General features: G+C 38.9%; 1 protein-coding gene across 1 annotated transcript in view; it reads left to right on the forward strand.

The window, feature by feature from the left end:
- HAUS5 (HAUS augmin like complex subunit 5) overlaps window positions 1-14,837 on the forward strand; it is a 1,223,310-nt gene that overhangs the window by 81,210 nt on the left and 1,127,263 nt on the right. Inside the window, exon 5 of the mRNA XM_044080749.1 lies at window positions 4,202-4,234. Within this exon, the coding sequence (XP_043936684.1) occupies window positions 4,202-4,234 (33 nt within the window). The remainder of the gene's footprint in view (window positions 1-4,201; window positions 4,235-14,837) is intronic.

Here is a 14,837-nt window from a genome sequence, read left to right on the forward strand (position 1 = left end):
GTGTGTGTGTGTGTCTCTGTGCCTGTGTGTGTGTGTGTGTGTGTTTCTCTCTCTGTGTGTGTGTGTGTGTGTGTGTGTGTGTGTGTGTGTGTGTGTGTCTCTCTCTCTCTGTGCCTGTGTGTGTGTGTGTCTCTCACTCTCTCTGTGCCTCTGTGTGTGTGTCTCTCACTCTCTCTCTCTCTCTCTCTCTCTCTCTCTCTCTCTCTGTCTCGTGTGGGGTTGTAGAGGGGGGCAGAGGTTAGATTTTTCACTGTTATGCTTAATAGTGCCTCTCTTCTGTTTACATTCAAGTAACGCACAGTTCTGTGCTGGCATTCAGTCATGCAGGTTGTTTTACAAGTCCTGGTAGATCATCGGCGGTTTGTGGCTTAGTCTTGTGTTTTCCTGCTTTATAGAAATTGGAGAAGGTGGGCTGTTTTTCTAAATGTGTGCAATTTCAAGCAGCTGTATCAAGTGTAGGGTAGTTACTCCTCAGTTTCTTTTTATTCCGTGATATGTGGTACCTAGATGCACTGTGTAGAGATGCAGCTTACCTAATTGCATGCAATGTTCAGGAAATACTGTGACACCCCTGCACTGGCCCAGTAATCAAGGAGACTCAGTCCTCATCACAAGCACCAGTGAGGGATGTGTACATTTGGAGGATGACAAGTACACACACAGTCTAGTACAATTTCCCTTAAGAGCACACTGAGATCATAGTCGGTCTGGAGCTGGTTTCTCCCTTTTTCTCTAGATCCCCAATAAGACTCCACACTGGTACAGCTATAGGGTTAAGATCTCAGCCAAGTGGTCAGGCCAAAACCTCCAGCACTCTCTCTCTCTGTTCAAGCAGTGCTTCGTGTCCCTGCCAAAGTAGCTCACAGACACACATAGACACACTTTGATATTTAATTTATATACAAACACACAGACACTTTTGGAGAAGGCTGGCACAGGTTTACTAGCTATATCCCCTTCTGCCCAGACTATAAAGTAGTACCAACTGCCACTATCCACTCTTATCAGCTACTATATACCCTTCCCAAAGGGTGACCAATTCTACTGTGTAATGTTACTATTATCCAAATGGTAAGTTTGACCAAAGCTTTTAAGGCTGTTTAGGAGTGGCCTATATAGTGTCACGAAATGCAAATGCAAGTACTCTGAGCTTAAATATCTCTAAGTAAACCAACCACAATTAGAATGTTTAAATGTAATTACTATTAAGTAATAATGACAGGAAATATTTCAAAACCAACATTCAGGATAGTCTCAAAATACAGAAAACATCTAAACTAATCTTTACTGTATTCCTATCTATATCTGAGTTACTATGCCCTAAATGCCTGACTTACAGAGCAAGACAAGTGCTGATGAGAGGATGTTGACAGACCCAAAAACAAATGCAAAATGCTCAGACTTTCTTTGAGAGAGAGTTCTTAAATTAACAATACTGCTGGGTAAACTGGATGACATCAGTCTGTCACCTCTGCCTTCAGTTACCAGGTTAATAAACTTAAAATTTAACACCTCTATGTCAAAAATACTTATCCCTCAGAAGCTTGCCTAGAACTGGAAGTTGTAGAACAGCCAGACATCTTTACATTTGAAACCTGTAATTATTTCTCTTTCCATACAATAGAAAACCCTCTATCTCTAGACATCCTGTCTCTTTGCTGTATTAACTAACTTTATAGCACATCGTAAAAGTCTTTACTTTTCAACTTATTTTCTTAGAGTTTTGCAAGTTAACTCTGTATGTCCTGACTCCTACTATGAAAACATTTGCACAGGCGTGTAGTTTATACACATTTCTGCACTTTTCCGCCAGGGTACACTGTGGTTACAGTTTTGAAGCGCAGTACATAACCTACAGTTCAACATACACTTCTGCACCAGTTGAATATCCACACAACACACAGTTCTCCCACATTTGCAGTACAAGCTATGGATCACATCAATTTTCACAAATGACATATGATTATTTACAAAATTCCAGATAGCTTGGCTGGCAGTGTCACATTTCTGTATAAACCATATTAATATTTTCAAGTGACATATAATTATTTACAAAGTTCCAGTTAGCTGGGCTGGCAGCATTTCACTTTATCACAAATACCATTATAAATTTCTGTAAATTTGGACCCTTTCAGGCCGAAATGTCTTTATAAAATACGAGGCTGCAATGGCATTGTGTTTCTTAAAAGTCCATCTTTCCATGTCTGTCTTTACTGGATGACTCGGTAGTAGTTTCATCCACTTCTCAGCTGAAATTAGCAGGAAAACAGTTTTCATTCTTTTTTTTTTTTTTTTTTTTTCCGGAACCCAGCTGCAGTGTTTTTATTAGCAAACCTGTGCTAGGACATTTAGCTTGAGAAGTAGCTACCTGTAACAGTTCTTTTTCAAGTGCAGTACCGTATTGCTTTTTTGCATGCCTTTGAGCTGCATTTTAGGAATAAAACTTTCTTCTGATAGAATTTCCTGCAGGCCAGCTTGCAGACACTCTTTCATTGTACTGGTGTGTCTGACACCTAATGGGCTTAACAAATTTGGGGTGTTTGAATTGTATTTCAGTGTGTTTAAACTGAGGTTATGACCTCTTTGTTTAGGTTGCATTTTGTTTGGAGATGGCGCCTTTTTGATGGCCTTTATTCTGCTGCTAAGCTCAGAGGAGTTGCATCTCCTTTTCAGGGGCTCTGGAGCAATGTCTAGTTAAAAGGACTTCATCTGAGTTGGAGAATAGGCAAACAGAGATGAGTTAAGAATAAGATTTGGAGAATAGTGTTGTCTTGTATTGTGCTTTGTTGAATTCTGTTGTAGAGCCACTGTTTTGCTGCTTCTACAGATATATCTGTCAAATCTGTAAATCTAGGTGGGGCTTTTTAAAAGTCTATTCCCTCTTTTGAGTATGACCTTGTTGTTCGATGGGGGCTACAGTCAGTTGCTTAGTAAGAGATTCTTGCATGACAAATGCACTAGCATAAGTTGCATATGTGCTTTTGTTTTTCAGTAAGGTGTTAGTGCTCAAAAGTTACTGTATTTTAGGTTATTTGAGCTTACAACCTTCCAGAGAAGGAAACCTGTTTTTCATTTCCTCTCACTGATTGTTCTTCGTCTCAGTTGAGAATGCTGTGGTAAGAGGGTGTAATGAGCAAAGCACACACCACATGGGGTGTAGGGGGCTTTACACCTCTGAATAAAATTGCAGTAATTTTCTTTTTGCTCACTATACCTTGTAATTGTAATTTGTGGGTATTTTGAGTGGATCTGTACTCAAGCTGCCAGTCACGAATTGTAGTTGGGCAACTGTGATATAAACTGAGTAGTTTCAAGGACTCTTAATTTATTTGTTTACGTTTATTTACAATAATAAGTATCACAGAAACGGATTTGAGACTGAAGTTATTTATACAATTTGTATCTTGTTAACAAGAAGGTAACCGTATATTGGCTTGACAGAACCAGAGACTGGTGGTGAGCAAAGACGCAACCCAGGGTGTAGAGTGTACTATTGCAGGGGGCTTAATTGTTCCAGTGAACCTGGGTAATGACATTTTTAATACTAATGAGTGATACTGAACCCAGTGGCTCAAGACCTGTTTCAGAAATCAGTTTTGAAGTTCTGCGCATAATAAAGCTGCATAAAATAATGGATTCACAGAACTGACTTAAACACCAGTCTGGTCTTGCAGAATAAAAAAGCAAATAATTCCCATAATAATTTGCTTCTGTTCTGTTGCAACCTAAAGTAGTTAGCTAATGAGGGGAATGCCATTTAACCCTAGTGAGGGGGAATGTGGTAGCCTGTGCTTTTCTTGTTGGCTTTCCCTGACGCTGCTTGCAATGACTACTGCCAGTGTTCTATACACTATTTCTGAAGTGCTGATTAATAATCTGTATTTGATAAAGGTTACTGAGTGCCCGTTCTTCTAAAATAGTAACTGTATGCTTATAGTTGAATAAAGCTGATTAAAATAAAAATGTTTATTTGCCCATTTAATATAGTTCTCATCCTTCTGGTATTTTATCACTAACATTTTATTTAAAATATTAGGATTTTAAATAGGTCAAATATGGAAATATAAACTTCATTTTTTTATTTTTCAGAATTCTAGTACTTAATTTTGAAGTATTTAGCTTTGTTTTGTAGTTTAACTGTAGTATGGAATTAATAGTTTTCCCTTCATCTGTTTACTTAAGCACATGTACTCATTTCTAGGTATGTGAAGAAAGTCCGTGGAAACTTGCTTTGGTATCCTTTGTGCATCTTTAAGTTTTCCTGGTGTGGACCTGAGGTGACTGGATGTTCATTGCATGCCTGTGCCAACTTGAACTACTGAAGGAACTTGGTCAGTATTGCATGTTACACACGTAGAGAACAGTTACTGCAAATCCCCATTCTAAATTCTTCCTTTCCCCATCACTTTCCTTTCAGTGCATCCTGCCTTTCTAAAGCTCATAGCTGATGACTGGGAAGCTACCTTTGCAAGGAGAGATAGCTTATATCCACCACCCTCCCACATCAAGCATTTTTAATATTTTTTATGGGGTTGCTACTGTAACAGTAAATCGTAGCATGTAGTTTACCCATATTTTTTCCCCTTTTCCTTGTTAGAATCTTTCCAAACATTGGTGTAGTCTGTAAGAGGAACTGACATGGAACTTGCAGCTTCCTAGTGTAACACCAAGCCTAACCTTATCCTCTTTTTGAGTTTAGACATGCACTTTTCCTCTCCAAGTTCTCCCTGAAGAAATCAGAAACTGTGCCTCCATACCTGTTCTAGCTTGTATAAACATGTAGAATGTCACACAATGTAGGGGAAGGGGAAGAAAAAACATACAGATAAACTGACATTTCTGATAAGTTGCGTCATTCTACTGTGATTATTCAGTAGGTTTCTGGGTCTTTCATTTGTTTAGGTTCTGACATAGATGATGTGAGACTCCCTTTGACATACCGTCTTGCATAGTTTCATTTTCTCTCTACCTCTTTCTATTTGAGTGTTTCTGGTCTCTCAGCTGTGCTCTATTAGTATTGGATTGGACAAATGCTTTTTTTTAATTATGAGTTTTAAGTTGTTTTCATTTTATCACTGTTTCCATTGACTTCTTTCTGTGTACGAATAAAGGAGTAAAACTATATTGTTTAAAATAAATCAGTTAACAGGTTTACTTGTGATGGACAGATGGTGCCATGAAGGATTCGGCATACAATACTTGTATTTAGGACCTGTTCTTAACGTGGAACAGTACGGTCACTTTGCTAAATTAAACAGGCAATGAAAATAAGAAAACCCAAGGCTTTGGATTCATTCCTCGGGAATAGATTCCTTGTGTCTCTGTGGGAGAGATCATAGTAACCGGAGCAACCGAAATAAAATTTAAAAAAAAATTAAAGGATGCATGTTATTAAAGTTGAAAAAAAAGAACCCTTGCCCATGGGCTCTGGAACCATACAGACCTTGGCAAGCTCTTCTGAGACTGCACAAGGCCTCTGCCAGCTACTGGAAAATATGTGCTGTCATTTAGTGAAGTGCCCCGTGAAAGGGATACTTTTGTCACTGCATAAGTCACTACCTAGTTCTGACCTAACAAAAGTTGTTTTGTAAATTAAACTGGTATCACTTCATCCTCTAATATGAGCTTGTCCTTACCTCAACTCTGAAAGCTCATACTGTGGTTAAAAAAAGAGCCAGTTCCCTGCTTCCTATGTGCCTTTTAGTGATTATAAATTACTGGCAAAGGAAAATGGCATCTAAGCAGAAATTGCAGGTGTGTATCCCTCTTTGGGAACCATTGCATCTCTGATATTAGATTAAACCAATGCAAGCCTTCCTGGTGTCACCGAAAAATAAAGGCAAAGTATAAAAGATTATTTCATTTATTGACTAATTGCTACAAAAACTCACAAGTCTTTATTTAAATTACAGACACTGTAACTGCAGATGACAAAGGCCCCTAAAAGTGGGCATAATGGTATTTAAAATGAGCAATGTGATGATAGTTTTAAATTGCTAGATTGTAATGTTTCAAGTTAAAATGAGCCAAGTTCAAGCACGGTATTTCATACATGACATGGGAATATTTAAAACAATTGTTAAAAATGTGTTTGACAAATATCACATTAAAAAGGCACATTATTTAATTACTTGAATCATTTAATTTACTGTAAGGGAAGTTTTAGATTAATCAGGAACACATCCAATCAGGAGATGGTAAGCAAATTAGGAGGGCCAAAACAATTACTGATTGGACATTAATAGACTATCCTTCATTGGCTTGCTCTGTTTCCCAGACTTCTCTCTCACTTAGTGTATGCATAAACAAGGTTTTTATATTAGGCAGCCTTGGTGGATACTTAAGGTGTGAATGAGAATCTAAGATCAGTGAGTATAAGAAAAAAAATTAGAGCAATTTGAACAGCATATTAAAAAGACAAAGTTCTTAAAAAAAGTTGAAAGAGAAACTATTATGAAAGTAATAACAGTTTCACCTTAAACAAGAAGAAGACAGATTTTGATGATGATGTCCTGTTCACTTGATCATGCAGTTCATAGTGCAACAGTGGAGTAACTTGAGCATACAGTTCATAGTGCAACAATGGATTTCCAAGTTAATGGTCAACATCCCCAGCATTTTACATTGGACTTTCAGAAAAAAATGCCACCATGAAGATTGGAGAGCTTAGCCAGGAAGGAGAAATAGTAGAGGGAAAGCGACAGACAACAATGGTTTACATGATTTGGAGAGAAATCAACATCAGATAGTGGATGTGTACCAGGCATCGGCTGAAACGAAAGAAAGAACATGAACTGAGGTTGTCCAAGCATCGGTGAAAAATTTAATGAAACAGTTGGATGTCCTTCATGGATGCATCTGCAGTCATAACAAGTGGGTTGTCCTGTCGTCAGGCAGCCCTGCAGTCGGCCGGATTCCAAAGTCCGGGTCCGGCTTCGGCTGATGTCGCACTCCACCCGACATCATCTCTGTTGGTCTTCGGGTATAAAAGCATCAGCCGACGCCATTTTCCTCAGTCTTTCTTGCCGCGTGGCGCCCGAAGCAGAAGCTGTTCGCAAGTGCCGGTCGGTCGGATCCAGAGATTACTTCCACCTTTACAAGGCCCCACTTGCAGACCCAGAAACTATATCCCAGGGTCCCAAGGCAGTAGCCGCGACCACAGCTAAAAACCCTATTCCTTCTGAAAGGGAAGCAAGGTCATTAGACAGATGGGGTAAAAAGGTCTACACTTCAGCTACTCTCTCAGCTAGAGCTTTAAACTGTCAGTTTCACATGATACAATACCAAGAGTTTATGCTTGATCAGTTAACTAAAAAACTAACCGCTGATGAATCTCTTGATAAGAAATATGTATTAGAGATGGTAAATAACATACAACAGGTTAGCAACCATTCCTTAAAATGTGGCTATGATGCACTGGAGGCTTCATTTAGATCAGCCATGACAGGCACAGTGATAAGAAGACATGCATGGCTAAAGGAACAAGCTTTACCGGATCATGTTAAAGCTAAGTTGCTAGATGCTCCTATGGGCAAGACAAGTTTGTTTGGTACACCTGCCCAGCAGGTTATGAAGAAAATGGAAGAAAAGGCAAAATCTGTTCAAACTGTTAAAGATTTCTTGCAGGTTCAACCCCAAGGTTTAGCAGGAACTGGCCTGCCAAAATTGGTCCTTTCCTGACTCCACAAAATTTCAAAGGGCAGGAATAGACGCTCCAGAGGCAGAAACCAATCCAGAGGAGGTGCCTACAGAGGACGACAGTGGCAAGGTAACAACAGAGGCACAGACACAGCCACTGCCACTACTTCAGCACAACCACAGTGACTCAATCCTAACTCCGCCTACCAGGGAACAAATAGCAGCTCCTCTAGGCGGAAAGTTAACCTTATTTTCAAAGAACTGGCACTACATAACAAAAGACAAGTGGATTTTACAAACCATAGATCAAGGTTACCGGTTTCACTTCCACACTTTACCAGTCAAAAGAGGAATGCCAAATCTACCTCCAAATCAAAAAACAGAGGCTCTACGCCAGATAATGGTGTTAGCAAACATGAGAGCTGTGGAAAGAGTGCCAACAGCAGAACAAGGAAAGGGGTTCTATTCCAGACTATTCCTAGTTCCAAGAAAGGAAAAAAGTTGGAGACCAATTCTCGACCTGTCCACCTTAAATACATACATCATTGTCCCAAAATTCAAAATGCTGACCCTACAGCAACTTCTTCCCATGCTGGGCAAGGAGTCTTGGCTGGTAACTCTAGATCTCAAGGAGGCATACCTGCACGTCCCCATTCGACCAATCTGCAGAAGATACCTCAGATTTCTTGCAGGATCAGAGCACTATCAATTCTCAGCATTGCCCTTTGGCTTATCTACTGCGCCCAGAGTATTCACAAAATGCATGGCATCAGTAATCGCCCATTGCAGACTACAGGGAATTCAAATTTACCCATACCTCGACGACTGCCTGCTACAAGGGGACAACAAAAGCAAGCTGACAACAGATTTACAAAGGGTCATTTACTTGCTACAAGGACTGGGATACACAGTCAATTTACAAAAGTCAAGGCTGATACCATCCCAAACAAGGACATTCTTGGGCGCGGAATTGGACACAGTACAACAACCGTGGCGCCCGATGCAGAAGCTGTTCGCAAGTGCCGGTCGGTCGGATCCAGAGATTACTTCTACCGAATACTACTTCGAAGACTTCTAAAGCTAAGTACCCCGTTGGGGACTCTTTCTTGCCTCAGCCGATGTCAGAAAAAGTTAACAATTGTTTAACCTGTGGGAAACAAATACCTCATAAAGATTTCCACTCTTACTGTCTGCCTTGTTTAGGCCCAGCCCACGACGTAGCAGCCTGTTCGGCCTGTGCCTCTTTCAACCGACGAACGCTTAGGCGTCGGTCGGAGTTTGCAGAACAGTTTTTCGGTACTGATTTTGCGTACATTATGCCGCCGGATCCTCCGACTACCCAATCTACCAAAAAACGCAAAGATAAAGACCGACACTCGCGGTCCGTGGTTTCGGCCGAAACCACGGTAAAGCAAACCGCGAGTGTCTCGGTTTCGGCCGAAACCGAGAAAACTGATCAAAGTACAGCTGAACCTGTTCTTACAACTGAGGCCCCTGCTACAACTCTTGAATCGACCTCAGAAATTTTACCCACTACGGTGGTTGACTTATCAGACACCATCCCCTTGGATGTCTCTACCCCAGCACGTGGTGCTGCTAGGCCTCCAGCAGCCATGTCCATTAAGGCCTTGGTTGTCCTGTCGTCAGGCAGCCCTGCAGTCGGCCGGATTCCAAAGTCCGGGTCCGGCTTCGGCTGATGTCGCACTCCACCCGACGTCATCTCTGTTGGTCTTCGGGTATAAAAGCATCAGCCGACGCCATTTTCCTCAGTGTTTCTTGCCCCAGATGCCAGTAGCCCTCTTGCAGGCTAAAATTTGGATAGATGCCAATGTTTCCAAATAGATAGAGGTAAACACAAAAATAAGCATATATGTACATATATACAAACAAATACACCATGAAAGACTCCCCCCCAACAGCTAGCTATTAGGAGGGTAAACACCCTAGGAGTACCACAGAGGGGAAGGAGGGAGGGTAATCCTGACTGCAGATGCTATCCAGTTCGGACATCTACATTTATGGTAGGTACAAAACTGTACTATGTCCTTCATGGATGCATCTGCAGTCATAACAAGTGGGTAGAATACCATAGCCAACCAACATCAGATAGTGGATGTGTACCAGGCATCGGCTGAAACGAAAGAAAGAACATGAACTGAGGTTGTCCAAGCATCGGTGAAAAATTTAATGAAACAGTTGGTTTGTCCTCTGTATTTCAGACCCGATCAATGGAACATCAGGTAACACCAGTCAGTTTCAAAATTTACAATTTATCAGCCAGAACTTTTCGTCAAAATGCTAATTTCAACTTTGTTTAAAGGTTTTCATATATTGCTTCTCAAACAAATTTGTTTCAAACAATAATCGACTTAAGTTATAGAAGGTTATTGAATGGGTTTAAGTGGTCAGATTTTAATTTTCCACGTTTGTTTAATCCACTGTTGCACCCGACCAACAGAGTTTTTGAAAAGCCATGTGAAAGAGATATCAGGCAGCAAAAAGGCGAACAAACAAATCTTTCAGCATGACTTTTGAACAGAGAATGTTTTTGAAGAGACTTTCTTCTGACAGTAACATTCGTATCATGAAAGCTGATAAGGGGGACTCTACTGTAATTATGCACTATTGGTGGTGCAGCGGTTAGCGTTGTCGCCTCACAGCAAGAGGTTCTCCGGTTTGATTCTCGGCTGGCTCGCCTTCTGTGTGGAGTCTGCATGTCCTCCCCGCAGTCAGGTGATGTTTAAAGACATGCAGATAGGTGCGTGCTTGAATGGGTGTGCCTTCTTTGAAGGTTGGGCGTCGGGCTGGCACTGTAAAAATCCACTGCCAATCATTAGCAGACCGGAGTTCCGCTGTGGTGACCCCTAACCGGGAAAATACGAAAGACATTAGTTTTTTTTTATTGAGTATAATGAGTCTTACTAACATGTTGAATAATGTTTCCCTTTATGTTAAAGAAGGACATTGTGAAAGCATATAGGTGTATTGATTTGTGCCTCTCAGGCCATAGTGTTTTCAGCTTCTTGCCCATTTCTCAATTTGTTGATATGGCCCTTTTAAAGAGGTTGAAAAGACACCATATTTTTATTAGACAGTTTTCATTTTATTGAAAAAATTAAAAATTAAAGTATGTAACAGTAGACATAGTCTGTGTACATAGTTGTACCATACAAAGTTGGTGTTGAATAGGTGTCTTGTGCTTTACAGTGATACCCAGTATACTATTGGGGAAGGTACGTTTTTAGCTAAAGTATGGAGCAAGTTCTCAACAACGATTGTTTAAAAATGTTTGGAATTTTTTTTATAGTCGGGAAAATATGTGGCTAACTGATATTGATTATTCTTTTCGTTCAGGATTCTGTATTCATTTGTAGCTGAATATGGATTCTTTAAATGACATTTGATGATTTGCTACTGCACAAATGTCTTGTACAATGTAATAAATACTATGTATGTTTAAAGGTAACACCTGATGACACTTGGTGGTCTGTGTTCCTCATGTCAAAAGTTGGATGATTTGCTTGCCATTATTAGTAAATCTACACTTACTGATGATTGCATTTGGGCAATTGGCACTGCTTGGAGAACTGTTTATGTGTGTGTGTGTGTATATATATAATAATATATATATATATGTGTGTGTGTATATATATATATATATATATATATATATGTGTATATATATGTGTGTATATATATATATATATATATATATGTGTGTGTGTGTGTGTATATATATATATATATATATATATATATACATATATATATATATATATATGTGTGTGTGTGTATATATATATATATGTGTGTGTGTGTGTGTGTATATATATATATATATATATATATATGTGTGTATGTATATATATGTATATATATATGTGTGTGTGTGTGAATATATATATATATGACTGGACTGGCGAGATAAGTGATAAGCAAAGAGCAAATAGAACACATTTAGGAAAGAGTCTATTGTCTGCAAACTATCACTCAATCCCTATGAAATGAGATAATATCACTGACAACTTAATTCTGAATGAAATGAGATAATATCACTGACAACTTAATTCTGAATGCAAGTATTTTACAGTCTGAGGATTCTGAGCTTATAGAAGGCAATAAAAAAAGCACACTAAGGATAACAAGGAAGAAAAAGAACTTGATGAATGTCTGTAAAGCAAAGAGAAAATGTACTAAAATGACAGTGCCTTGTTATGTAACTCAGATTTTCAGGGAGTTGTTTTTTTCTGTAGACTGAAGATTTTCCAATAGAAAAAAATGTTATTTTTCAAAAGAATAGGTAGAAAAAAAGAGGCAAGGGGCGGGTGAAAAGGAAGAAATCAAAATTGAATGTGGAAGGATTGAAAAACATTACTTTAAAAAAAAAAAAGAGGAAAAAGACAGATTTAGACAACAAGGCTCAAGCTGTGGATGTACGAAGCCAAATGAATGAGAGTGGTATGCTTGCAAATATAATAAGCAATGGAAAGAGTGGGATCAACAAGACTAATGGTGATGAAAAGAATTCCTTTGTAACAGTTGATAGAGCAGGTATTTATTGAATTAGAAGTTGAAGATTTTTCACATCTGTTCAGAAAGATATTCTTGTAATCAAAGATTTGGTTATTAGGGGAGCTGATACTTAAATTTACAGAGAAGGTACTGAACATGGAATAGTGTTATGCTTGCCAGGAGCAAAAATAGAGGATGTGAGACAGGCCTTAGAAAGCCTTAATTTAAGAAAGTATGGATCTGTTTTTTTTCATGTCTGTACAAATGATTTCATCCGCAAGGACTGACTGTTAGTAGGGAGCTTATAGGCATTGTAGATAGCATATCTTGTACAGGTGTTGGCACGTATTTTTCACAAATCCCATATAGAAAGGAGGGTCAGGTCACTGTGAATGAAAACATTTTTTTGGGTAAATACCCACATGGGGAAAAAAATGAAATTTTTGCAGCAGATATTTTGCTGTATTTTACACACATTTTTGCTTGGTACACAATTTTGCAGTTCATAGATAACGCAAATATTGTGGCAGCCTAAAACAAAGAACTTTGTTCACTGTAATATCTCCATTTTCTTAGACCGTAGCAGTCCCATTGGTACTTTCTCCTAACTGTCCCATTTATTGTTTTTCGCAGTCCAGTCTCCCTTCCTTAAGTTAATTTCTCTTCTTATGTAACCACTTTCAGTTTGAGCCAGTATTTTTCCAGAGCTGCACTCCTACTTACTTTTTCTCATTGTTTTGCTTATCTGTGGGGGTTGGGGTAGCTTTTGGACTTTGCATTTCAAAGTCCATAGAAACCTCCTTACATTTCACAGTTGTTCACTAAGTCAAGTACAGTTTTTTACTAGTATCACATTAGTCAGGCGAAGGTGATATTGAACTAACTCTCCTATTAAAACTGGGTCCTAGAGCAACAAAATCGAGACTTTCATTTATTAACACAGAGGCCTTTTAAACTGCATTGCTCCTTTTACTTGTCCCTCTCTCAGCAGTTTTGTGGCTGTTTAAGTTCAATCACTATTTATTTTTTTTGTTCTCTTTGCCAAGTTTTCAAACCTCTTTGTTCACCTTCACTAATGCTAAAGCTCACTCTGCTCCCCTACCCCCAATTCCCAAACACCCCCTCTTACTCTACATTCATACTTCCATAGCACCACTCACATATTCCTCAAATAAATGCCATCCATTCCCTCCCCCAAAAAAATATCAGTAGAATTACTGCCAGTAGTAACACCCACTCAAGTTTACCACCCAAGACTCTTTCAAACTGTCTTAATCCTTGCCCCCTATAACTTTCAAATTAAATCTCTACAACCAACCCAGTGCCGTACTAACATTTTTCTAATCCTAATTTACAACAAAGATAAACCCAAATAAATTAAGATGTCCCTAACTTCGATTATTTTGAATTCCTCCTAACTTTACTAGCTGTCCTCACCAATTATCAAATCCACCTCCTTCAAATACTTAGGACTTCAACCAGTCCTCACAAAGAATATCAACATCTACCCAACCTGTCTTCCTCTAAGACCCTGTCTCTACAAACAAGCCATATCCGATTTATTTATCTATAAATATCTCAAAACTAAGTATCCAAATATATGATCAAATACCAAACCAAGACCAAATTAAAACTAGTCACACTCTTCCCTCTGTAAAATATCAGTTCAAAAAATGAGCAGAGATATTCACCCCAAACCAGACCTCACTGTTCATAAAACCCATCACTTCCATCTCAAAAATAAACCAGCCACCTAATACAGTTCAACAAAAAACAGAATCCAAACTCCCTTTACTAAATTTGAACCTAAGAAGTATGTGCAGTAAAATCTGCCATACATGCCTGCCTAGCACATACGATCCTGATGTAGTCATAGCTACTGAAACCTGGTTAAAAAAAAGAAATGAAGGATAATGAGATAAACCCCCCCCCCCCCCCCAGGATACATTATACTCAGGCATGACAGACAAAACAAGCATGCAGGGGGTTAGCCATCATCTGTAAAATTCCCTAATCATATCCTTACTTCCACAGGAAATACCCGTATTTAACAATGCTGAAATCAACAATAGGAAAACTAATTTCAAGAGCAATTTATATACCACCAGGGAACAACACTGACACTGCTGAAAGCATCCTGTGTCAAATATCCCAACAAATTTAACCATGAAACTTTAATACTTGGAGACTTAAAATAGACTGGTAACTCGCAAATTCCACTACCCCTCACTGAATCCATAAACTTGTACAACTTCAGGCAATTAATAACCACACCTACTAGAATCTGTAAAACTTCATGGAGACGCAACATTTACTGGATTTTTACAAACAAACCAGACAAACTGACAGGAGTAGGCTGCCTCTCAGATAGTATAAGTGACCACATATTGACATATGCTGTTAGAACTCACCATAATCTAGATAAACATATTATCTATAATCAAATACAAAATGCAACCAATTTCAGCATAGATATTTTCAACGAAACATTAAAACAGTATAACTGATATGTACTTAGGACAGTGCCAGTAGATAATGCTGTAGAACACTTTAGTAACATAATTCTTACAGACCTTAAGTAATCTAGCACAAGTACATAATAAGAGTAAAGTCCAATCCTGCAGAATGGCTGAGAACAGAAACCAACATCATGATAAAAAAGGATAAAGCCTGGAAAAAGTTATATA

This window comes from Protopterus annectens, chromosome 8.part0 (genome assembly GCF_019279795.1).
Source record: "Protopterus annectens isolate FY-2018-M chromosome 8.part0, PAN1.0, whole genome shotgun sequence".
Taxonomy (NCBI): Eukaryota; Metazoa; Chordata; order Ceratodontiformes; family Protopteridae; genus Protopterus; species Protopterus annectens.